This window comes from Notechis scutatus, chromosome 2 (genome assembly GCF_049901735.1).
Source record: "Notechis scutatus isolate UNSWTSFEM ecotype Mainland chromosome 2, rNotScu1.2, whole genome shotgun sequence".
NCBI classification, from domain to species: domain Eukaryota; kingdom Metazoa; phylum Chordata; class Lepidosauria; order Squamata; family Elapidae; genus Notechis; species Notechis scutatus.
Genome location: NC_142010.1, coordinates 90,856,580 through 90,880,039, shown reverse-complemented (window position 1 = coordinate 90,880,039; position 23,460 = coordinate 90,856,580). Strand labels below are relative to the sequence as shown.

General features: G+C 39.1%; 1 protein-coding gene across 2 annotated transcripts in view; it reads right to left on the bottom strand.

The window, feature by feature from the left end:
• The window catches only part of ADRB2 (adrenoceptor beta 2), a 70,595-nt gene extending 48,367 nt beyond the window's left edge, over nt 1-22,228 (bottom strand). The window contains exon 1 of one of the 2 annotated variants that reach the window (XM_026688288.2): nt 19,839-22,228. In XM_026688288.2, coding sequence (XP_026544073.1) covers nt 19,839-21,030 — 1,192 coding nt within the window. In that variant the 5' untranslated portion in view covers nt 21,031-22,228. Of the gene's footprint in view, nt 1-18,090 lie in introns of those variants that run through there. The other variant, XM_087955451.1, reaches the window with a different exon arrangement.
• Between the last annotated feature and the right edge of the window lie 1,232 nt (nt 22,229-23,460).

Here is a 23,460-nt window from a genome sequence, read left to right as displayed (position 1 = left end):
AGACAAGATATTTGCACAAATCCTTTGCTAACTAACTAACTAAATAAATCTATAAATAAAGAAATAAATAAAACCAAATAACTAAATAAATCAATAGCAATCCACCAAGTTACATTTGATTTATCATATGGAAAGAAAATAAAGAACTATTTATTTTCCATTAACAATAGCGGAAAGAAATTCAGAACAATCTTTGATATCGTACGTCTCTCCAAATAATACTCTGTAGTTTCTACATCTCTAAATTTAAAGCTGCTTTCCCATTTTCCACTTCCATCAAACAGGTATAAAACAGGAACAGATGCAAAATTCCAGATGAGCTTCATCAATTCCAGATGGCAACAAAGACATTTTTTTAAAAAAGTTTATCACACACTGAGATTCCTAGATGGCACATGATAACTCTTTATCAAATGCAAGCTTCAAAATCTACTCCTCCTCTCTACAGATTCCAATAAATGCCTGTCATCAATAGAGCAACTTTTAAGAATTGTGTTCAGTATGGTCAAATGCTATACAATTGTGTAAAAAGTTTAGAATGACAAAATGTTGGGATGGAGAAAAATGAGATTATCCCATAGGTTCCCTTCTTGATCTTAATCTTGTGACTAAAACTGTCCATGCACAATGCTTCTTCAAAGTTGGCAAAAATGATAGCTAGGAGCACATTGGCAATGTGTTTCAGCTGGAGTGGGCCACAAAAACACTGCTGATCATTGTAGAAGATGACTGATCTTTCTTCTATTACAAGTCAAAAGCTGGAGGAAGTGAAACCTATACGCGCAGCAATTTTGTGCTTGGATTGCAGTTAAAAAGGAAGCAGGGAGTTGACAGCTTCCTGCAGAAAACTCAAGTAACACAATAGTTTCCCCCTAAAAATTTATGACAAACAATCTGCTGGACTGCTACTTCCCTTTACGATCAAATAGATAGCTTCCAAATGCAAACATACCACATACCTACACACTGAACATGAGAAGAGAATGGCTTCTTTAGTGTTGCAAAGTGTGGTACTGATACAGTGTACTTCTTAGGATGATGCACTAGCAGTGGGAGGATTCAGCCCTGAAAGCCTATAACTTTAGGCCAAACAGTCTCTCTCAGCCCAAACGGCTTCATAGGATTGTTACTATGGAGGAAAACCTGAGAATATGCCAACCTGGGGCTCCTAGTGAGAGGTGGGATATTAAGAAGAAAATCTATTTTTACTAGAAACTTGAGATCTACCAACATAATTTGATGAACAACATATTTAGACTTCAGGAATTCTGAGTCCAGGAGCCTAGAATAGAATACAATTACAGTTTCTTCATGCAAAAACACACTTCTGATAAGTTCCCCTGTCCACAACTCTAGTTATTTTAGCCATACAGCTAAAGACAAGGAGAGCCATTTTATTGTTGTTACCATTCACTGGGAAACTCAACCCTTGAGGATCTTCTACAGATCATCCAGAAAACTATAGGAAGATTCCAGTTTACAGTCCATTTCTGAAATAGTACAAAATGAGTTGGTCTGCATGGTATACTTTCCATTATTAAGCTGCAGATAAATGAATAGGCATGGGAGACTGCTGTGAGAAATGCAACCTGCTGCTTGTTGATACCCTAGAAATCTCTTTGTGGATCTATAGGTTCTTTCTGTCCTGAAGAAATATCTGCATGTGATGGATAATCAATGGTTAATCATCTAAATTGCCTACAGAATTAGAGTTATATTACAGTTACAGTTATATTCTGAGAAGCTGGCTATTGTGCTCATGTCTTTCTTGGATTCTTCTTCTTGGCTTGTTTTAAACCAGGATGAAAACAAAGAGCTGGATTAGGTATAACATTTAGCTGGATCCAAAGCCCTTCCTATGGGCTGCCTGAAGAAAACTAAATGTGTAAGAGCTCCATACCCAACTTGTGTCAGAAATCTGTCTCCCAAATTTCCAGAAGTGGCCTATGAATGAAATCTGTTGGCCATTACAGCAGGGAGCATCAGAAAGTCTGCTTGTTTCAAAACCAGCAGTTATAAAAATCTGTGATTTTTCTGTGTTGATGCATGTTAACATTTCTTTCTTTCTTTCTTTCTTTTTTTGCCCATCCAAGCCAAAGTCAACTTAATGCTGCTAAGAAACCATATCGCTTCCTGTGATATTCACTACTGCTCTCCAGACTACAGTAGCTCTGCATCGGTCTACGTGCTCAGTTCCTGACCACAGATTTTTTACTGTGGTTCTACTTAACTAGTTCTTCCTAAATGTCTGCAGAGCAAGAAGCTTGTAATATACTTGCTCTCTTTTATTATCTCAGAATCAGGGCTAATACATTTGCATCCTGCTTGATTTTATATAAATATGAGGTTTGCAAAGTTTTAAGTCAACTCATCAACAAGTGTTTTTCAGCCTGTTAAAAAGGTACACATGCTAATTTAATTCTTTAATTTAACACTATTTGAAAAGTACCCTTCTAGAGGAAACATTAGTCCTTGTTTCACATGGGAAAGTATCCCTTGTCTAATATAGTTCAATCTACACTAAATTTGTAGATCATTTAAAATAAGGGAAAATCAGTTTAGCTATTCAAGAATTGACTATATATGTAAATTGAATTAACTGGCTAAAGAAGATACAGTTGCGTAACTAAGCTCGCTTTCAGCAAGTAATATCTTCATAAATAGATTTCTGGGTATCCTGAGATACCCAGCAGCACACATTATATAGTCCACACTGAACAATGTATCAAATATCACAGTGGTTATTCAATCCATAATAAGAAAACATTAAAAGAGGCACAAATCTGGGCTTTAATACCAGAATACAATACTACCTCATACAGTATATTCAATCATCTTGACTTTAGTTTCCAAAATATTTTGGGTGCCATGCATCAAAGACATGCCAGGACAAACACCCTTGTTGGGATGTTTTGAGTTGCACAGCTAATCTTCACTCTGCCTTTTTCAAAAAAAAAAAAATTGAAACCAGGAAATCTTCAATAAACTAAAGCTTCCTGTTTTGTTTGAACTTAAATGCCATTGTTACCAGCTTTGGGCAACAGTTTTCACCGTTTTTAATCTGAAGCTAATTTACATGGTTACTCATTTGCATGAATAGGAAATTACAATTAAGTAATTTTTCTATTTTTACCGTTGTGGGATGTGGTCAAAGGAAGAAAGAATGTTCAATATGTATAGATATTACTAACTTCTACACATGGAAATAATTAAGAAATATATAATAATGCAATATAAATGAAAAAAATCAGTAGCCTATATATGCAGAGTGCTATGATTGTTTATATAGTATTTTTTTCCAGGACTGTAATTAGAATTTACATAATTCTTCCAGCATCGAGCTAAGCTAAGTACAATATTCCAGAATGCATAGCCCACTTTGTAAAAAAAATGCATCAGAATTTTTGTGGAAATGTATACTACTTGCAAATCTTGCCCTACTTAAGGCTTCCATTTAAACTAATAAATTCAGACAGAGAAGTCGGGAAAGAAAATGATATTCTACTAATCGGATTGATTAGCAGTTTATCTTCATCAACAGTCAGTGAAAACAGTGTCGCCAGTTCAAGTCACAGGGGATTTAGATGAAATGATTTCATGATTTTTCATGAATTAACTAACAAGGACGGACGTATAGTACAACTTTTATACCAAACAAAGATCCTCCTATTCATCCCACTTTCCTTGTCAAGCGATGCCAAAAGAGTAAGAGGAATTTACATATATGATAAAATTAAGACAAAAATGTCAGTATGAAGGATTCCTTGTGTCCATACTATACCTCTGTATTATTGTTGATTTAAATGTTATTTTCACAAGATATTATACCAATAACCCTTGACTTACAACAATTTGTTTAGCGACCATTTGAAATTATGACAGAACTGAAAAAGTGACTTATGACCAGTTCTTGCACTTACAACTGTCATAATATCCCTTGTCAAGCCCTTGTCAAGACTTGGGTTAATAGCTGGATAGTAAATGCTGATAGATAGGTGAGGAAATTCCATGAAAAATATCCACACAAGCCAAAACCGAATTCTGTGGGTGGCAGAGGAGGTTAAAAATGTGCATTGTATGATTGTGTTTAACCTAATTTCAATCTTTGTGCATTTTATGTCATTGCAGGGGTTTCTTTTCCAATGAGGGAGGGCAGCCTGTCAAGCCCAAAATTGACATAAGTGTAGCCATTTTAGTTTGTCTTAGTGTATATTCTTTTTCTTATTTTCTCTGTGGGAGAAGGGTTTCCGGCTTGACACATTCCTAATGGGGGAGGAGTGGAGATAAAGATAGTGTTATGACTAGGTGATCTTCTTTCCAATGGGAAACGAGCTGTCCAGGTTTGGGCCCCTGGAGGTCCCCATCAAGCAACATTGAATTACTTCTATTGGAGAGTGTGACTTTTGGGGGTTGTTTCTAACTTCTAATATTGTGGGGTAATTCCGGGTTGGGTCAGATCCAGAATTACCATTTGCCAATTGTGATTCACTTAACAACTGTGGCAAAAAAGGTTGTAAATCAGGCATAATGCAATGATTGCCTTGCTTAGCGATGGAAGTTCTTGTCCCAATTGTGGTCATATGTCAAGAACTACCTATAATTTTCAGTCTAATTCTCCATCTAAACATTCAAAAACACAAATGCAATATATTAGAAAATTTTGCCGCTTAAAATAGCATTTCTTATTCTTTTCACATGAGTGAATCTGTTTCCATTTTTCATGCTAGCTTTTCCTCATACTTAACAATTCGGCTTAAGAATCTAAATATTTCAAATATTCACTTTGATGGCACAGAGTTCTTCTTCTGTTGAGAATAGAATAGAATAGAATACTTTATTGGCCAAGTGTGATTGGGCACACAAGGAATTTGTCTTGGTGTAAATGATATAGAATCAAAGAGTAAAGTCAGTCAGAAATTTGGAGCTGAATTTAGATTTTGACTATTAATTTTCAAAATTCTACCCTTGAGAAGGATCTCATTGGCTTTCAGAATCCATACTTAACTATCAGTTCTGCTTTCAGCCTGATCTTAAGAGCTGCTAAGTGCTGTCTTCCTATGCTACAACTCTAGAAAGTGCTGATGAACAAAAGATAATAGAATATTATCAATGTCATGGGTTTAAAACTATTATAGTGGTATCTGGATATGCATCATAAATTGGTTCTGGGAAGTGTGATGAGTATTGAAAACGATGAGTACCAAACAAATTTTTCCCATAAGGAATCATGTAGTGAGTCACAAGGCTACCAATACTGACAAGTTCTAGCTTGTGTGTTGAGTACCAAACAAATGCTGAGTACCAGGACAACATTTTCACATCAAAAACTATTAAGTATCAAGTTCAATGAGTTTCAAAGCAGTTGAGTACCAAAGTATTACTGTAAAATAATAAAAATACTGGTACTGTTTTCATTTTCAAAAGGGGGAGAACTGAAATGTACAAGGAATCTCCAGGTCATAAGTATGTATTTCACTCTTGGACGTCTGAAGCTGTTCTTAAGTGCCATGAAGAATGTGAAAAGACTCCATTGTGACACTTAGGGCTGGGTTACCAGTTGAGTACTTAATCCTTAGAGCAAACATATAGACACACACCTCCCCTAAACAATTATATTTGACATGAGCATATCTGGCAGCTATTTCTGACGGCTGCATCAAGTTTTTTTTTCCTTTGCTATTAAGAAAAAATGTCTGCAATCCTTCAAACAAATGAGCAACAACTGTCTTTTTACCATGTTGTACAATTTGTTGATTTTCTGGGAAGGTGTCAAGTTTGCTCAATGAGGTAATAATCAGATTCTGATCAGGAAAATCCTTTGTAAACTCCAGCACACTTTGACACACTAACCATACAGTATTTTATAAGAAAGCAATTACTGTGTTTCTCCAACAATAAGGCCTCCACCAATAGGAAGGCCCAGCATGATTTCTAGGCATGAGGTGAAATTAAGCCGCACCCCCAAAATTTAGGCCTATCTAAACCATGCGTTTCCCCACCATTTCTCACATCGTTCGTTAGAACTACATGAGGTGAAGAGAAATGGGGGGGAAGGGGGGGTGGGGGGGAGAAAACTTGCCTTTAGGAGTGCCCTGCAGGTAGACTAGGCTAGAATACCCCGATAGCCAATAGAAGCTCCCCGAAGGCAGAGTCCCCAGCCACTTCAGGGCGTGGCATGGCTGCCCATGTCCCCTCGCCTTTAGGCAGTCTCTTTCGGGCAATGGAAGCTCCCCAAATGCAGTCACCAGCCACTTCGATCAGCCGGTAGAAATGGCCTCGGGGTGAGCGCACACACACACTCCCCTCGCCACGAGGCCACTTCTATCGGCAGATGAAAGCTCCCTGAAGACAGAGTCCCCAGCTGCATCAGGGCATGGTGTGGCTGCCAGTGTCCCCTCGCCTTTAGGTAGTCTCTTTTGGGTGATGGAAGCTCCCCAAGGGCAGTCACCAGCCACTTCGATCGGCCGGTAGAAGCGGCCTTGGGGCGAGCGCACACACACACTCCCCTCACCGCGAGGCCACTTCTACCAGCCGATCGAAGTGGCTGGTGACTGCCCTTGGGGAGCTTCCATCACCCAAAAGAGACTACCTAAAGGCGAGGGGACACTGGCAGCCACACCATGCCCTGATGCAGCTGGGGACTCTGTCTTCAGGGAGCTTTCATCTGCCGATAGAAGTGGCCTCGTGGCGAGGGGAGTGTGTATGTGCGCTCACCCCGAGGCCATTTCTACCGGCCAATCGAAGTGGCTGGTGACTGCACTTGGGGAGTTCCATCACCCAAAAGAGACTGCCTAAAGGTGAGGGGACACGGGCAGCCATGCCACGCCCCGAAGCAGCTGGGGACTCTGCCTTCGGGGAGCTTTCGTCGGCCGATAGAAGCGGCCTCACATTGAGGTACGTGCGTATGGGCCGCTCTAGGTGGGGGAGGAAATTAAGTCACCCCCAAAAAGACAGCCTAGCCGTTTTTCGGGTCAAAAAATAAGGCCCGGCCTTATTTTGTGAGAAACACGGTAGCATTTCCTAGTCAGACAAGCTGGAGGAAAGTATGGTAAAGCATATAATAGTAAAATTCATCTTAAAAACATGACCCAAAACTTAGAGGTAGTAGAAATACACATGTCAAGTAAATTGAACCTTCAGTAAATGATCAGACTCTGTCCATGGATTTTATGTACTGTAAGACAAGAATAGAAATATCATAACATTTCACCTCTACCCCTGAGCTATATATACTTATAAATATAATTTCCATAAGAAGGATAAATCAGAATGGAGATTTTACTGAATACTCTTGCTGATTTCCAGCAATATTGTAAAAACTGTTCAGTGTAATTGTTACTTGAAAGGATATCATTTGAATCAGTGTCCTGTTCTGTGATGATGTTTTAATTGAACTTTAATTGAACAATACATTAATTAATTAGGAAACTGTAGGGTCAATCCACCATTTAATTTGTTCACATTGTAATTCGTATTAAGTAAATGTGTAATTTTATAAACATTTAAGCAGGACTCCATTTGCACATATAATATTGCACAGCAGAGTAGGGCAAGGGAAATTAATCCGATGTCAGGAATGTCATGACATAGATCCCACCTCTTTTCTACACATGCTTCTATATCCTTTACATGTCCCAAAGTGGCAGAGCTTGCAATATAACATTGCTGTCTTTATTCTGCTGAGAATCTGTGGATTACAATAATAAATAGATAATTTCTTCTGAATTTCTATCATAATGCTCATTATAGCCCTCTTCATTGGCATTCCAGAAGAGAAAAAAAATGCATTGGATGCCTACATCAGATCCTTCACCAACGTTTTGGTCCCTGCAGGAGAAAATGGCATATGTGTTTGCTAGACAGTGAGAAGAAACTCTCTGAACTATAAGTATCTTCAGCTAAATGTGAACAGAACATGATCTCATTTTTCCTTGTTCAGTATAGGTAGTCCTTGACTTACAACCGTTCATTTAGTGATTATTCAAAGTTACAGCAGCACTGAAAAAAGTGACTTATGTCCATTTTTCACACTTAGGAAAAGCAGCATCCCCATGGTCACATGATTTAGTTGCAGTATCCCAGAGTCATGTGATCCAGTGGTGAGATTCAAAAATTTTTACTACCAGTTCTGTGGGCGTGGCAGGGGAAGGATACTGTAAAATCTCCAGTCAGAGGTGATATTTGCTGGTTCTCCGAACTACTCAAAATTTCCGCTACCGGTTCTCCAGAACTGGTCAGAACCTGCTGAATACCCATCTCTGAGGTGATCCCCTTTTGCAACCTTCTGACAAGCAAAGTAAATGGGGAAACCAGATTCACCTAACAACCGTGTTACTATTTTAAGAATTGTAGTGATTCATTTAAGAAATGTGGCCAGAAAAGTTGTAAAATGGGGCAAAAGTCACCTAACAAATTTCTCACTTAGCAAGATAAATTTTGGGCTCAATTGTGGTTGTACATTGAGGTCTAATTGTATAAACAGGCCTGAAAAAGAAAAGATAAGGGTGTATGGAGGGGGACTGGCCTCCTATAGTCTCACCATACATATTATCTGGAATCTCTAAATATAACTTGTTTCACATAATAGCCCTGGCAAAATGTAGGTTAATAACAGTATATTCCCACCTCACTGTGTGTGACAAAGGAGATGCAGTCCACCTTCTTAACAAACAAAATGTCTGTTGGTGGTTAGGCTCCCATCTATGCAGAACTCTATCGTTCAGCATCCTTATGTATTAGCTGTCAAGGTATCCCAGGCTCCATCTGCCGATTCCTTCTTGGGACTACTTCCCACTCCTCCTCTCCTATGATTAAAATTCTAGCGAGGATGTTATTAAACTGAGAAGCAGCATGAAGAACAGAACCGATGAGCAACAGGCAGGAGGAATCTTTTCTATTGAAAAATTTACAGATAAGTTTACAGATAAGTTTACAGAAAAGTTTACAGATAAGACACTATTTAGCTAGCTTATCACTGTAACTTTGCCAACCATCTACTGGAGCAGCAAAATTACAATTGTCAAGATCCCTGTTTGAGAAGAGTTACAGTTTTCCAGCTGCTACATTTCACATGCTTTAATGACAACACCTATCAATCCACCAATTGCTTTTCTCACTAGAAATTTACACACAGATAGTAATATTTCAAGTCAACTTCTTTGGAAACATCAATGCCTGACATGGAGTAGACCAGGTATAAAATATTTGCTTTCTTGAAAGGCTTCTATAAATCTACTCCTATAAAAAAGCTTTTAAAGAAGAAGAATGTAAATCAACTGTTATCAACCTTAAACAGTAAACACTTTAGTTTGATTAGCTTTTGAAAAGAGATGCAAATTTTAAAGAGGGGAACTTTAAAGTTTCAAAACTCTCGGCTGGTTTAAGTTGTCAATGGCTAGTTGTGGCAAGATGGTTTCAGCTTCTGCAGTGAATTTCTCAATCATTTAGTTATCTTGGCATGGAAGATGGTATGTGAGTTGATTTAGAACACTTCATTCACACATGTGAGGATATATAGATCAGACACAGACCTCTCACAGCAATTGAAAGGGGAAATGACAGCATAGCCTCTGTCCTTGACTTTGATGGTAAAGTACAAGCAAATGCCAATGGAGCACATAGTTCTTACACCCCTATATTTAGATCTATGAAACCAGGACAGAAATTCTTCAAGGATTACAACTAAAAATCAGTGAGATTACACAGGATTCATCTAGATTCTAAAGAGTAGCTTTTGTGAGCTGAGTTTTTTCTTTTTTTTTTCTTTTCAGAATTGGCACCGCAGACTCCACTTCCATGTTGATCTGCAGTGAAGTAAAAGGTTAGCAGGTAATATGCTGACAGCACCAGCCTGCCTTTTGTTGAGGCATATCACTTCATAGATTTCTTAAGTTTCCCATATTTTCACACATTATCATGAGGGCATGAACTTGCAGATATAGCACAACAACTCAGCATACTGTATTGGCACTGAAACAACTGAGGGAAGAGTGAAGTGCTCCTGAAATGGTAATTTGAGTAAAGTATGACTCAGGATATTTTGGAAGCTATCCACCCTAAAAAAAGCTCACATAGTTTCACATAGTTATGGAGCCAATTATGAAATTACAAAAAGATAATAAATCCAGTGTGGATCAGGCATTTCTTCCACCCACAATAATCCACTTATATTCAGCTTAGGGAAAAGAGTTGAAGATGGAGACAGGGTAAGGAGGACTTAAATATGAGAGAAGTGTTATTGAAATGGATCAGATGCCCCACTAATGCAATTTTCTCTTCCCATACAACTCAACCATCTGTGAAATGCACGATCATAATAAAACCCTCTCATGTGCATTTTCATCAGCTGATGTTGAAAGGCAATATGGGCAGCAAGGGACAGTTTTAGGTACTAAGCAAAAACAGAGGGCTGCGACTGTATCCCTTATAAGTACAAACTTTCACATGCAAGTTATAGTTATAAAGGGTTTGTTCATGTGGTAAGAACATATATATTACACTATAGACAAAATTATATATAACTACATATCCCATTATCTGAGGGTAAATCTATCCCTTTTTATGAGCATCTTTGAGGGAATTGGAGGGGTAAGCGATGTGTACAAGATGATGTTATTGCACAAGTGATGCAAATATGTCATATATTTCATTTATATTATGGCATGACTGATACAAACTACAGATATGCAATGATGTATACAGTGATATTGTGGCTGTTCCTGGATAGCTATGCCCTCCTTCCACATATCCAACTATCTTCATAAGACTCACATATCACAGTAGTATTGACTGGCAAAAGACCTCCAAGACAAGGGGTGACCAGATCATATAGCATGCAAACATATTCAAGAAAATCTTTTTATATTCATGAGGTCGTTCTTGTCATTACTATACAACTATATCACTGATAGGGTTGCTGCTGGTATGCAATGCATATTTGTGCAGAATTTTACTTAGCATCACACACACACACACACACACACATATACACACAATCCCAATTGTTAAAGTTTGATAAGATGTGTTTTTGGTGCTGGCAATTCTTAGTTCTCCATAATTATCCAGCATCATGGTGCCTTCCTCATGCAATGCCCTTATAACTTATACAATTTTGCACATCAGGTTATGGCAACCTGTATAACCCAATCTCACACATTGTTCAAGAACTGAAAATAAAGACTTCATTCTTCTTGATCATGGATACTGTTAGGAATGATAGTTACTTAACAGTTGGGTTGGCAATATATAAACCAGGATAGTCATTTAATACTGTTGTATCTTTAAGACAATGTTGTAATTGTGATTGACTAAGGTTCCTCCAACAGCCATAAGATGGAGCCAGAAACCTGGTTTGTTCTTCTTTGCATTTTGTTTGCTTTCCTTTTGCCTTTTGCCTGATCGTCATTCTGCTTGAATTGCTGTGAGTCTTGCAACTATTCGCAAACTCCATTTACTGAACGTTGTTTATTATACTGGTAAAGAAAAGGGCTTCATTTTTGGATGATCCCTGGACTGATTATTTTGAATACTAACTGGTTTAACCGTGTATGATTTGGACTGTTTGTTGGACTTTGTTTACCCGTTTACAGGAAGTAAAACTTACATTTTACTATTCAGTGTATCTGTGTACTGGTTGTGTGTTATTCATCACCACTCTTACTATGTTTCCCTGAGTGCACTCATTCTCCTAACGGGGAATACCTCAACAGATACTATAATATATATGGCTTCTATGTTGCTTCCCAACCATTACTTTTTCAATATATAGTCCATAATACACTATTATAGTGCATAAGCTTAAGGGCTGGGCTCATCAAACAAAAAAAAAATGACAAGGTACCATTAATACACCAAAATGCTAGACATTATAGAAAATGTCTGCTTTGCTTGTAGTATTTTATATTTTTCTGCAGCTTAGATCAGAGAGACTATTAGCATCTTGTGATTTAGATACCAATAGCCTGCTTGGTATGTAAAGTATGTCCATGTGCTTCCTGTTGTGGTGGGTTTCAATGTTATGACACTTCCTGGCCTCTTAATGAGCAGTTCAATCACACCAGTTTTTTTTACAGGACAATTTTGAAATCCCCAGGTATAGAATTACTACCAGTAGTTTGGAACTTGCTGGTGCTCAAGAACTTTCATTGCCCAGGAGTTTAATAAAATTACAACAAATGTAATCTACTCTGAATAAGTTCCATAGGTTGGATAATGCAGCATTTTGCCTTCTTCAGGACAATATGATGCAGAGTGAATGTGCTTGTATTTCAGTGTATCTGCTACGCTGTATGCCAGATAGATAGCTGGAAACTATGATAGCTATGAATGACAACATATGATGTTGACTGGGAGTTGTGCGAATCGTAGCAAAAATGTGGGAAGGAATACTTAGATGGTATGGACACATTGCACGTGGTAAAGAAGACAGTAGCAAGGACAGACATGCATCTGGACCCTGAGGGCCAGTGACCCCATGGCACACCCAACAAAAGGGGGATGAATCGCATCAAGGAGAACATGAAATACATGGGTGTCGCCCCTGAAGACATCCTGGATCAACACAAATGTAGATGGCTTTGCCAACAAGCGGACCCTGCCATAGTGCAGGAAGAACAGTAGGAAGGAGAAGAAGAAAAGATAGCTGGAATGTATCTATGACCGGAAGTATAATAACAATGTGGAGGTGCATACACACACACACACACACACACACACACACACACACACACACACACACACACATGATGGCTTACTGGTTGAAGATGCTGAAAATTGTCAGCTTTCCAGCTTTCCAGTTTCGAGACCCAAGCACTATCTGGTAGTGTGAGCTCCTGTCCTTTTCCCAGCTCCTGCCCACCTAGCAGTTCAAAAGGTGCCCCTTCAGTGGGAAGGTAACAGTGTTCTGTGTTCCATGCCTCGACATATAGTCATGTAGCCACATGACCACGAAAATGTCTCAGACAATACTGGCTCCTTCAGCTAAGAAATGGAGGTGCACACCAACCCCTAGAGTTGAACGTATGTGTGTGTGTTTGTGTGTGTGTGTGTATACATATATATTCAATAAAAGGATATTTTAAAAAAATAAAAACAAAAAAAATCCATTTTCTCCTTTTGTCTATATCTCTAACTCTTTTGGAGAATTCTCTTGGATTAATGCCCAATTCTGAAATTATTAATATTTCAGAATGCAATAGCCTTTATAACTACAACCATTATAGCATTCCATGGAAATTTTAAACACTAAATAGAATTAACATACGTGATACATGCACTTTAATATGAATTTCTTGCCTTTTTCAGAAGGAAAAATATGTTACATTTGTTTCTTTAAGAATACTGAACAACTATTTCTTAGCGGAAAGGTAACCCAGGATAGTTTCCTCTCTATAAGTTGCAGGAACATGTTTTTTTTTACATCCAACTCCAGGAAGGGTATGGCTTCTGGCTGTCTTGATAGCAAACCTCCCACCTGACAGGGAACAAGTTAAAAATTTATGAAGGTGCACTATGAAGCCATAAATGTACCTGCAAGAAAGGATCCTTGTGAGTGGCAGAGCTAGGTATCTTCCAAACTCAACAAGAAAGGTTTTACAAAATAGCTAATCATCCCATGACCAATGGGATCATTATTGCTTCAGAGGTATTTCCTTAGACAGATAAATAGGAGAGTTTTAGTAGTATATAGATGACGTATTGTGTATTCTGCAAATCACATCTTTGACGGATTTACTAAGTACATCTTAGTAAACCCACAACAGACAATTAGTACCAGCCTTATTTTGTGCTTTCAAATTGTTGTTATTTTAACTAGTTATATTCAACTCTTGGCAGACTTTAAAGGCAAGTGCTCTCCATCCTATCCTGACAAGCATAGCTTTTTTCAATTGTTGGATGTTTAACTTTGTATCAGATTTGATGTTATCAAGCCAGCATGTTCTTTGCTTACCTCTTCTTCTTGTTACATTAACCATTCCTAGCATCATTGCCCTCTCCAATGAATTGCATGCGTGACATGGCCAAAGTAAATCAGACATAGTGTTATGATTCTGGCTTCTAGTGAAGTGTCTGGTTTTATATGATTTAACACCTCTCTGTTAATTACTCTGGCTGTCCATGGTATACACAATAATTTACGCCAGCACCACAGCTTTCAAATACAGTACATTAATTTTCTCAGTCAGAAGGTACAATGACAAGGGGCATATGTTTAGTTGTGCCCATTGTAGTATTTGTGAAGCAAAAACTAAGTGTAAAACCACAGAAAGTGCAATCAGTGCTTTTATGTATACGAAACAAAGGCAGACTGTCACAATGCATTTTGGTCATTCTTAAACAGCTCTTAAACAAAAGATGATTTCAGCTATCATAATTCATATAATTGCCATCACTTTATCCTCTTGTAATCTTGAATATGTTTGGTGGAAGCTAGAAGGATTTCTTTCTTTTTTTACTTTTTCACTTTCATCGAAAAGCAAATGTGTTTGTAAACAACATCACAAATAACCAAAAGATGCAGTAATGGGCCACAGCCCAGGGTTGGGGTGGGAACCCCTGGTTTAATTAACAATTTTTAAAAACCCTCTTTAATAGACCCTTGTTTGATATAACAATCCTTCAAATAATAAGGTGCTATATCTCTAACAGCATTTTTACTTTCTCAACTTTTTACGGAGACTATGATATATTAGAATTTTACCATGATGGCATTAAGATATGAAATTGACTTCTTTGATGAAATAGAACAGGGGTGTCAAACTTGCATTGTCATGGCATCATCACGTGACGTATCATGACCTTTTTCCCCTTCACTAAACCAGACGTGGGTGTGGCCAGAGCATGATGCATCTGGGCCATGGGCATTCCTGAAATAGAAGAAATTGTCTAGCTTTTTTCTACCTGGAAACCACTTTTGGACTCTTTTCTTGAAACTGAAAGAAATGCAACTATAATTTGGGGATTTGCTGATTAGAACTGTTTATGATTATAGAAATTACCGTGTGTTATTGTTGATTTTAGAATATGAGGTTAATATATTTTATATTTATATCTATATTGAAGAAAGTTGGAAGCTACTCTTTTTCTATTTTTTCGCTTTTTTTCCTTTTCTGCACTTCTAATTTTGCTTTTTCTCTGATCTTTTTTCTAATTTATATATATTTTGTGTTTCTTTATATTTTTGTTGAAGTTTAATATTTCTTCTTCAAAAACAGAATTTTATTCATTCAAAATCTTCAGCTAAATGGCATTTTTAGTGAGGCCAACCAAAAATTATCACTTAATAATGAAGTTTGGGTGTTTCTCTCATGGATCTGCAGAGCTATCTTTGTTTAAGCCTATAAGTAACTTCCGTTTTTTTCTTCTCAATGTTTTTCCCATCAAGATTCTATTCTAGGAAATTTCTTATTAAAATCCTTGAGGACTAATCTGAATCTTCTAATCCAGCTGCTTGAAGCATAACATGCACCATTACTGATCAGTAGCTATTTCAAGCAATGAAATCTAGACCTTCCTGTTTTTTCTAAATAGCATAACCAAAACAACAGTTCTGCCCCAACAGGATATTTTATCTCTGATAACAAAGCATCCCAACTAAATAAATTTTGCCTTTAAGGAAACAGGCACTTAAAAGTCAGCTTACCTATTAAAGAATAATTGAGCTAAATGAAGAAAGATCCTTTCAAAACTCATATGACATGATTTAAACCTAAAAAAAATTGTTCTTGCCTTTAGATCAGGGTATCAAACTGGTGGCCCGGATGCATCATACACAGGCCAACCTCACCCCAGCTCTGTGAAGGGAAAAACATCACAAAACATCACATGACGGCAATGTGATGCCGTGAGTTTGACACCTGTGCCTTAGATGATCAAGATTACGACCAAATTCTGGACATTAATCAAGTTGATGATTACCCATGTCACAGAGAAACCATTTTGGGGGGTAATTGGTCAAGATTATGGCCAAATTCTGACATTAATCAAGTTGATTTTATCCATGTCATAGAGAAACAAAACATTTTTGTAATAGTCATCATTTCTAAAACAAAACATTTTTGTAATAGTCATCATTTCTAAAGCATTACTACTTTGCTCTGCCTCTTTCTTCTGCGTGTAGTGGACAGTCTGTCCTCCTTCCCATTTCTTTTTGTTTTCATATGAGTCAACTCCTTGAGTTGAGTCTAGATTCAGAACTAGTCCAGAGTTAATCAAAACAGAAGTAAAGATTTCCTATCACTTTCTCACTGTCACCTGAAAAGTGCAAAGAACAAGTATAGTAAATCTTGAGAGTTGATTCTTAACAAACCTGCCATTGGGCAAATCATAATAGCAGAACTTGAAGAACTTCATTAAAAAATGAGAAAAAAACACTATGCTCTTTTATATTTTCCTGATGCTCACAAGAGTGGGGGGAAAAGTCAAAATGCTCTGGGGAGTTTAAAATAGCTCTCAGCTTTAAAAAAAAATGCAAAGGTCTTCAGCTCAGCAGTCCAGATTTTATGCAAAGGAATAACAATGTTTGTAGTAATCGTAATACTACCACTACTAAGAATAACCACATAGGTCATCAAATAAGAATGGAAATGTACATAATTTTGCAAAGGATGCAGGTTACGCTATAATTTCCATTGAGTTTGTTTTTAATATTGTCCTGCATCTGTGGCAATCAAGCTCTTCAAACAAAGAAAACTGTGGGAATAGAGCCCATACCTCAATCTTCAATAAACATATCTAAAAAATCTGATTTGTTCTGAGTTACAGCCAAAGATTATTACTGCTCAGTTTTTCCCTCTGCAGCCATCCAAAGGAACTAGCCCTTGCCCTCCACTCATCTCACACCCCTCCTATTTTTCCTTTTCCTGCACCTGTCGACTCATGTCTGTGTATCAACTTTCCATGTAACAGCTCCAGAGAACTGGCAACCAAACCTCAAGCAAATCCGGAAGATAAGAAAAGAGACACGCTACAAAAAATCTAAAGAACAGACTGTTTAATTGGGCATTGATTTCAGGATTTCAGTTTGGTCAACTACATGATAAGGGTGGCTGGACAGCAGCATTGCTCTAGGCATTTTTCCAAAATTCAGTTGCATTTTGTCACTGCCTTTCTCTAATTTTTTTTCATTACATTTGTAGCTTACCTTTCCTCCAGGAACTCAGCCCTTCCTCCAATCTTCCCTTCCCTCTCTCTCACACACACAGCTGTGTGACCTATGGGGGCCTGGGAGAAAATAACTAACCTAAAGTCACCCAATGAACTTCCATGTTGGCCAGGCAGGGGGAAGACTTGAAGCTGGATTTTCCTAGTCTTAATCCAACACTCTATCCACTAGATCACTTTACTTCCTTCTTTCCCCTGAAGAAAAACTTTCCTAGCCAGGTACTCAAAATACACAGAACTATACAATGTTGAAGAACATTTCTAGACTGTTCCTGAAGTCTGCAAAGAAATGCTGATTCCTTTGAAATACAAACTTTATGAATCATCAACTTAGTTTCAAGGAGTCTTTGTAATTTTAGAAAACATGCCCTTACAAAGTTTCCCCACTCCACCCCTCCCAATATGTATTTAAATCAAATAATGGTAGCTACTCTTTAGATAGTCTTTGATTACCAGATGAGGGAGCTTTGTGCCAAAGGAGAGACTGCAAATAAACTTTGTTATTGCCAACATAGACATCTCCATGCCAGGTAAACTGCCTCAGATTCTGCAATGGGAGGTGGGAGGGGGTGGGAGGGTGGGGCTCAGGACACAGCCATTCATGTGGCAGATAGAAAAATATCCGGTGGTTCAGTTAATGCACATGTGCATATTAGACATATATACATCTTTCCAATACATGGCATATATCTGAGGCGCACACCACAGCCACTCTGAGTTTACACAGGAAATCACAATTTCAAATATGAAGCCAAGAGAAGTTTAGAATCGTGTTTGAAGGCTCATTTGGCAATATTCTCTTTGAGATTTGGGGGCAGGGACTTTTTCTTAAAAAGAACTTAAACACTTTATACCAGATGGATGGGGACTACAGCAGTTTAGAGAGTGGCAACTGTCTTGCTATGGCTTCAATAATCAGAGTAAATTGGATGAAAAGGCAACAAAACTGTTTTATTTTTTGCACAATTATGTACAATGCATGATGGAATAATTTATGTAGCCAGCTCTCTGAAAGAGCCATACAAGATTAAAAAAATATATCTCTATAGAGAGAAAGGGAGCAAAACTTGATAGAATAAGGGGAAACTGCTGCTGTGTACAGCTCACTGAATCTAAAATCCTAATGATCAACACCACCAGGGATAAAGTAGTTGTCAAGTACACCGAGCACAAATTTAACAACCAAAATTATTATGAGGAGTCTGATCCATGTGTATTCCAGAACTCATTGCATGCAGATTCTTGTGGGCTGTATTTTATCAAAAATGGAAGGAGCAAGAATATTGATTGTCTTGGTCACTTTTAAATAGTGAAAAGGCTTTAAAAATCCCTCCGTAATCATAAATACGTTTGCAAAGAGAATCTTACATGGGCATTGCTTGCAAGCCTCTTGCTGATCTAAAACCAGCAGAGCAATAAATACCTTTACCTTCCCAACGTGACTAGAAGTCAGAAAGGGACAAGTGGAACCATTGACATAATCGGTGATTTAATTAGTCTACCCCTTGAGATGAAAAGTTGTTTTATATTATAATACAACTTAATCTGAACAGATCATTCCACTTAGGTCTCGTGCTGTGATTATTTGGATTATGTCAGCAGCAGTAAAATAAAAAAAGTTCTAATTAATGAGTTTTCCACAATAAGATTTTAAGCAGACAAGATTCTAAATCTATGACATATTTTGTGGATATCTACAATTATGAATTGTAGATATCCACAAAATATGTACATATTTAATACAATGAATGGATAGTGAAGATGGATTAGCCATGCCTAACAAAATTAGGCATAGTCTTTATGTAACCTCCTGAACATTGAAGATTTGAAGAAAACTGTCACTAGACAACAAAGAATTGAAGCAGCACTAGAGAAAATGTAAACTTTCAATACCTCTGAAAGTATTAAAAGATATGATGTTTATCCAAATATGATGAAGTTAATGAAGATTAGTTGAGATGATACGGAAACTGTTCCTTAACAGCACACTTTCTAAGTATAAGAAACTTGGAGTCAGCTGCAGCAAAGCACAGTCTCATTACTAATATGGACAGTACAAAAAAGTAAACATTTGACTTTGCAGGATTCCTAAAAACTGTACAACCCATCCAACCTCTTCCCTCATCTGCAGATTAAAAACTGCCAGTATCGCTCAATTCCTGCTTGACTTCAGGAATTTCCCTCTAAGGAGCAGTTGATAAGTTTAATATCAAAGTTGGCTCAGCCTTCCATCCTTCCAAAGTAGGTAAAATGAGGGCCCAGATTGTTGGGGGCAATAGTCTGACTCTGTAAAACCACTTGGAGAGAGCTGTAAAAGCACCGTGAAGCGGTATATAAGTCTAAGTGCTATTGCTAACATTGCTATGCTAAGAGGTAGTTGAGTATTGTAGTACATAATAAAAAATAAAAGTGAAAATAAAAACTCCTTTGGAGTAGGAAGCTCTCCTATTCAAATCCGATATGCCCTTCCTTAAATATTTCTGTAGCCCATGAATAAAACAACAGGACTCTTCCCACACTTGAGGTAAATGTTTGCTCATCAAGAGCCGTTGCTATAGTCACTATAGCCTAATAATCCCTGCTCAGGTCCTCTGGCAGCCACAGCAATCATGACAACAGGTAGACATTTCTGCTATGTTCAGTCTGGTGGGACTTAATGCTACCATGCAACACAGTACCTTTGCAATGCACAAACTCTTCCCCAGTAGGGGGACTTCCTTCTTCACACAGCCATTGGCCAGCCTTGTGTTCACTTGCATGATAGTCATTGTGATGCCCATTGCAGTCACTTTTCCCATTGCTATTGGAATATCCGTTGACATACATTTTCAAGGCAGACCTCCGGAAACAGAGGATCTCCTGGAAAGCATACCTGAAGTCTGGGCTTCGGCAGTAAATTAAAGGGTTGAAAGCAGAATTGACATATCCCACCCAGTTCAAAAAGATATACACATTTTTGGAAATCAAGGTCTCTTCAATAACACGCACAATGTGGACGATGAAAAACGGGAGCCAACACAGAGTGAAAGTACCCATGATAATGCCCAGAGTTTTGAGAGCTTTGTGCTCTTTCAAGCAAAACTTGGATGCTTTCCTATGGTTTCCTTTTCCTGCGTTTCGCTCCTGGCTGGAATTTTGCTGATGGAATCGTCCTTCACATTTGTCTATTTTTTTTAGCTGTTTCTGAGCAACCTGGAAGACTCTGGCATAGACGAAAACCATGACCACCAAAGGTACATAGAAGGAGATGACAGAGGAAGCAATAGCATACTCCCGGTTGGTGAAGAAGTCGCAGCAGCTCTCATTCGAATAGCAATACTTGGCATCCAACCCTTTGGCTCTGTACCACTTCATCTGGATAGGTAAGAAGGAAGTCAAGATTGAAATGACCCAAACCAAGAGGATGACCATCCTGGCTTTATTTTTGGTCAAAAGGCTCTGATACTTGAAAGGAGAAGTGATGGCAAAGTACCTGTCCACAGCGATGACACACAGCGTCTCGATACTGGCTGTCACACAGAGGATGTCAATTGAGATCCAAAACTCACACCAGAAACTCCCAAACTTCCAGGTGCGCTGAATGATGTAGCTGGCTCCGAAAGGGACCACTCCCAGGCCCATCAGGAGATCCGCGCATGCCAAAGAAGTGATGAAGTAGTTAGTGACCGTCTGCAGCCTCTGGAATTTGGCGATGGCCGTGATCACCAACACGTTGCCAAAGAGGATGGCCAGCACGATCAACGACATGAGAATGGACATGCCCACCACCCAGCCTTCTCCCGACGCGGTGGAATTGTCCGAGCTCTGCCTGTTACTGGCGTTGGCGCTCAGTGTGAGGTGCGCCGAATCGATGGGGCTCAGTGTCACCATTGCGCTAGGTAGCCTTCGAACCAAGCCTCGCTCTTTTTTCTCGGTCCCGGCCGATCCGGAAAATAGGAGCAAATCCCGCCGGGCTGCTTGGCGAAGGCGCTGCCGCGCTGGGCTTGCTTTTGTCGGCTCGACCGTTCCAAAGTCCCCGTCCGCTTAACCTTTGCAGGAACTCTGCTCCCAGATGCTACTGGCCCGCTGGAAGAGAAGAACCAGGCTTGGCAAGCGAACCAGGGGCTGGACGCGATGGTGCGCCTCATGCATCCAGCAGTCTGAACGGCTTTTTGTCGCGTCCTGGCCTCGCCTCGCCTCCCTTTGATCACCTCCCGCCCGCCTCGATGTAACCTTTGCCGGCTGGAACTTGTCCGGAGCCCGTTATGTTTAGGGAGTTTATAGGAACTCTCACTTGTGACGTCAAGCTACCTTCAGCCAATAGTCTGCCAACACACACACCCACACACACACACACACACACAGGGGGCGACCACTCGGCGGTGGCAGCTACAGCCAGCCAGTGCGCCTTGTGGCCGCTTTGCTTCCTTACTCCTTGCCTGAAAGCTTCCTTCTGCGCCGTGGCTACCGCTTACCACTCCCTTTCCTCAATAGCCCAACTAAAGTTAGCTCCTTCTGGTCGCTGGGAAACCGCCGATCCTGTTGCCGCCTTCTGTTTCTCGCCTGTCTGCTGGCTCGGGCTCCCTTGGAGAAACGGGCAGGAAGATCAGGAAGGCGAATGGGGTGAGGAGGGATACCGGGGAATTGAGATTTATTTTTTTGATTATTTTTTTAGCGGGAAATGCGGGCGAGAGTTTGATCAAGAACTTGGTTCCCCTTTGCGATGCGTCATCGAGCCTCAGGTGCTGGGAGCGTCCAGGCAAGGCACCTTCCACGGAGGCACCAAAACCTCACCTTGGGAACGCAGGGTGGAGTGGAGCCCCAACCCCACGCGCGGCGTAAAAGTGTTCTTGGCTGCCTTTCTGACTGCGATTTTGCAGCCTCGGCGACCTTGAAGTTGCATGTTTGACATCCGTTTCCAAACTTTATCTAGTTGTCTTCGGCTGATCCCCTGCCTGGGAAAATGTCCTTATTTGTGATTGGGAAGGAGAGCGTCCGTCCATATGCAATTACAAGTCTGGTGTTTCTACTTTGCCTCCTTCGGCTGGTGGCATTATTTACGGAGTAACCACTATTAAATAGAGTTTACTGTTAGATAAAAGTTGAATTTTGGTTGTTTTCTTAAAGGAAAAAAAAAGCTATCCAATCAGTTTGCAAGTAGAATAGTTGTGATTGTACTCAAATCCCATCTCCTATATTAGAAGCAAGGGCACTCTAAATAAAGCAGAACCAAACTGTTGCTTTCTTTCTTTTTTAAAAATCAAATGCCTTCCAGCCTATTGATGAAGAAATTGTGAAATGTTCATAAGTTCTTACCAGAAGAGCAAACTAAACAAAACTCTCATTCATCTTTACCAGCCAGTTTTGACACAGCACAGAAAGAACCATCTTGTGTTTGTTTGCCAAGTAGGTGATAGATATAAGGAACTTGTCAGACGGAAGGCCAGTAATTTAATATCATAAGCATGGCTGAACACATGAGGATTTCTTTAAGCCTAAATAGATAAAATGATCAGTTTCTCCCATGCTTTAAGGTTTTTTTAAAGGTTTAAATTCTGCCTTTCTTATTTATCAATTCATAAAGTGTGATGACAAAAAAAAGCAAATAAAATTCTTAGCTCATCCTCGCTTCTGAACAACCACAGCTGGAGAGCAACAATTGAGAGAGGGCTGGGCAGATTCCTCAAGCACACCAGCTGATGAGTTCTCAGGCAGGGCTATAAAATCCTTGGAACAACATTTTTGTGCTCCAAATTAGTTTAAAGTGGCTAACTACAGTACTGCGTGTGGAGATGTGAATAAAACTGCTCAAGCAGCCAGGCTTCCAATAAAAATAAAGCAAGGAGTAGGCAATTACACATTTGATAACCTTTAAAAGTGCCACAGGATTTTTCGCTGGTTTTGCTGCAAAAAAGAGGGGTGGGGAGGGGGGATGTGAAAATAAAGTGTCTAATCTGTAAGTGGTTTGAAAGTTATCTTGTCCCCATCTTTTGATCATCACATTACAGCAGATTCTCTAGCATAATGGTGTTTTAGCTTAATATAATCCTATATAGTCCACTTTCCTGATTATGCAAATGTTCTGTTTTTAGGTCTAACGGGTAATGTTCACCTCCAACTATTATCTTGTTTGAATGTATCTTTTCGTTCTTTTCAACACACATCTCACCATATCCTCTATTGATTCTGAATAAAGAATTGAGGAAAGAATTAATCCTTAAATGTTGCTAGAGAAAATCAAGGCTTTATATAACTATACTGCAGTGGTAGCTTCGTTCCTCTGTTATTGTCTAGACTGGAAAAGGCAGGTGAACAATTCTG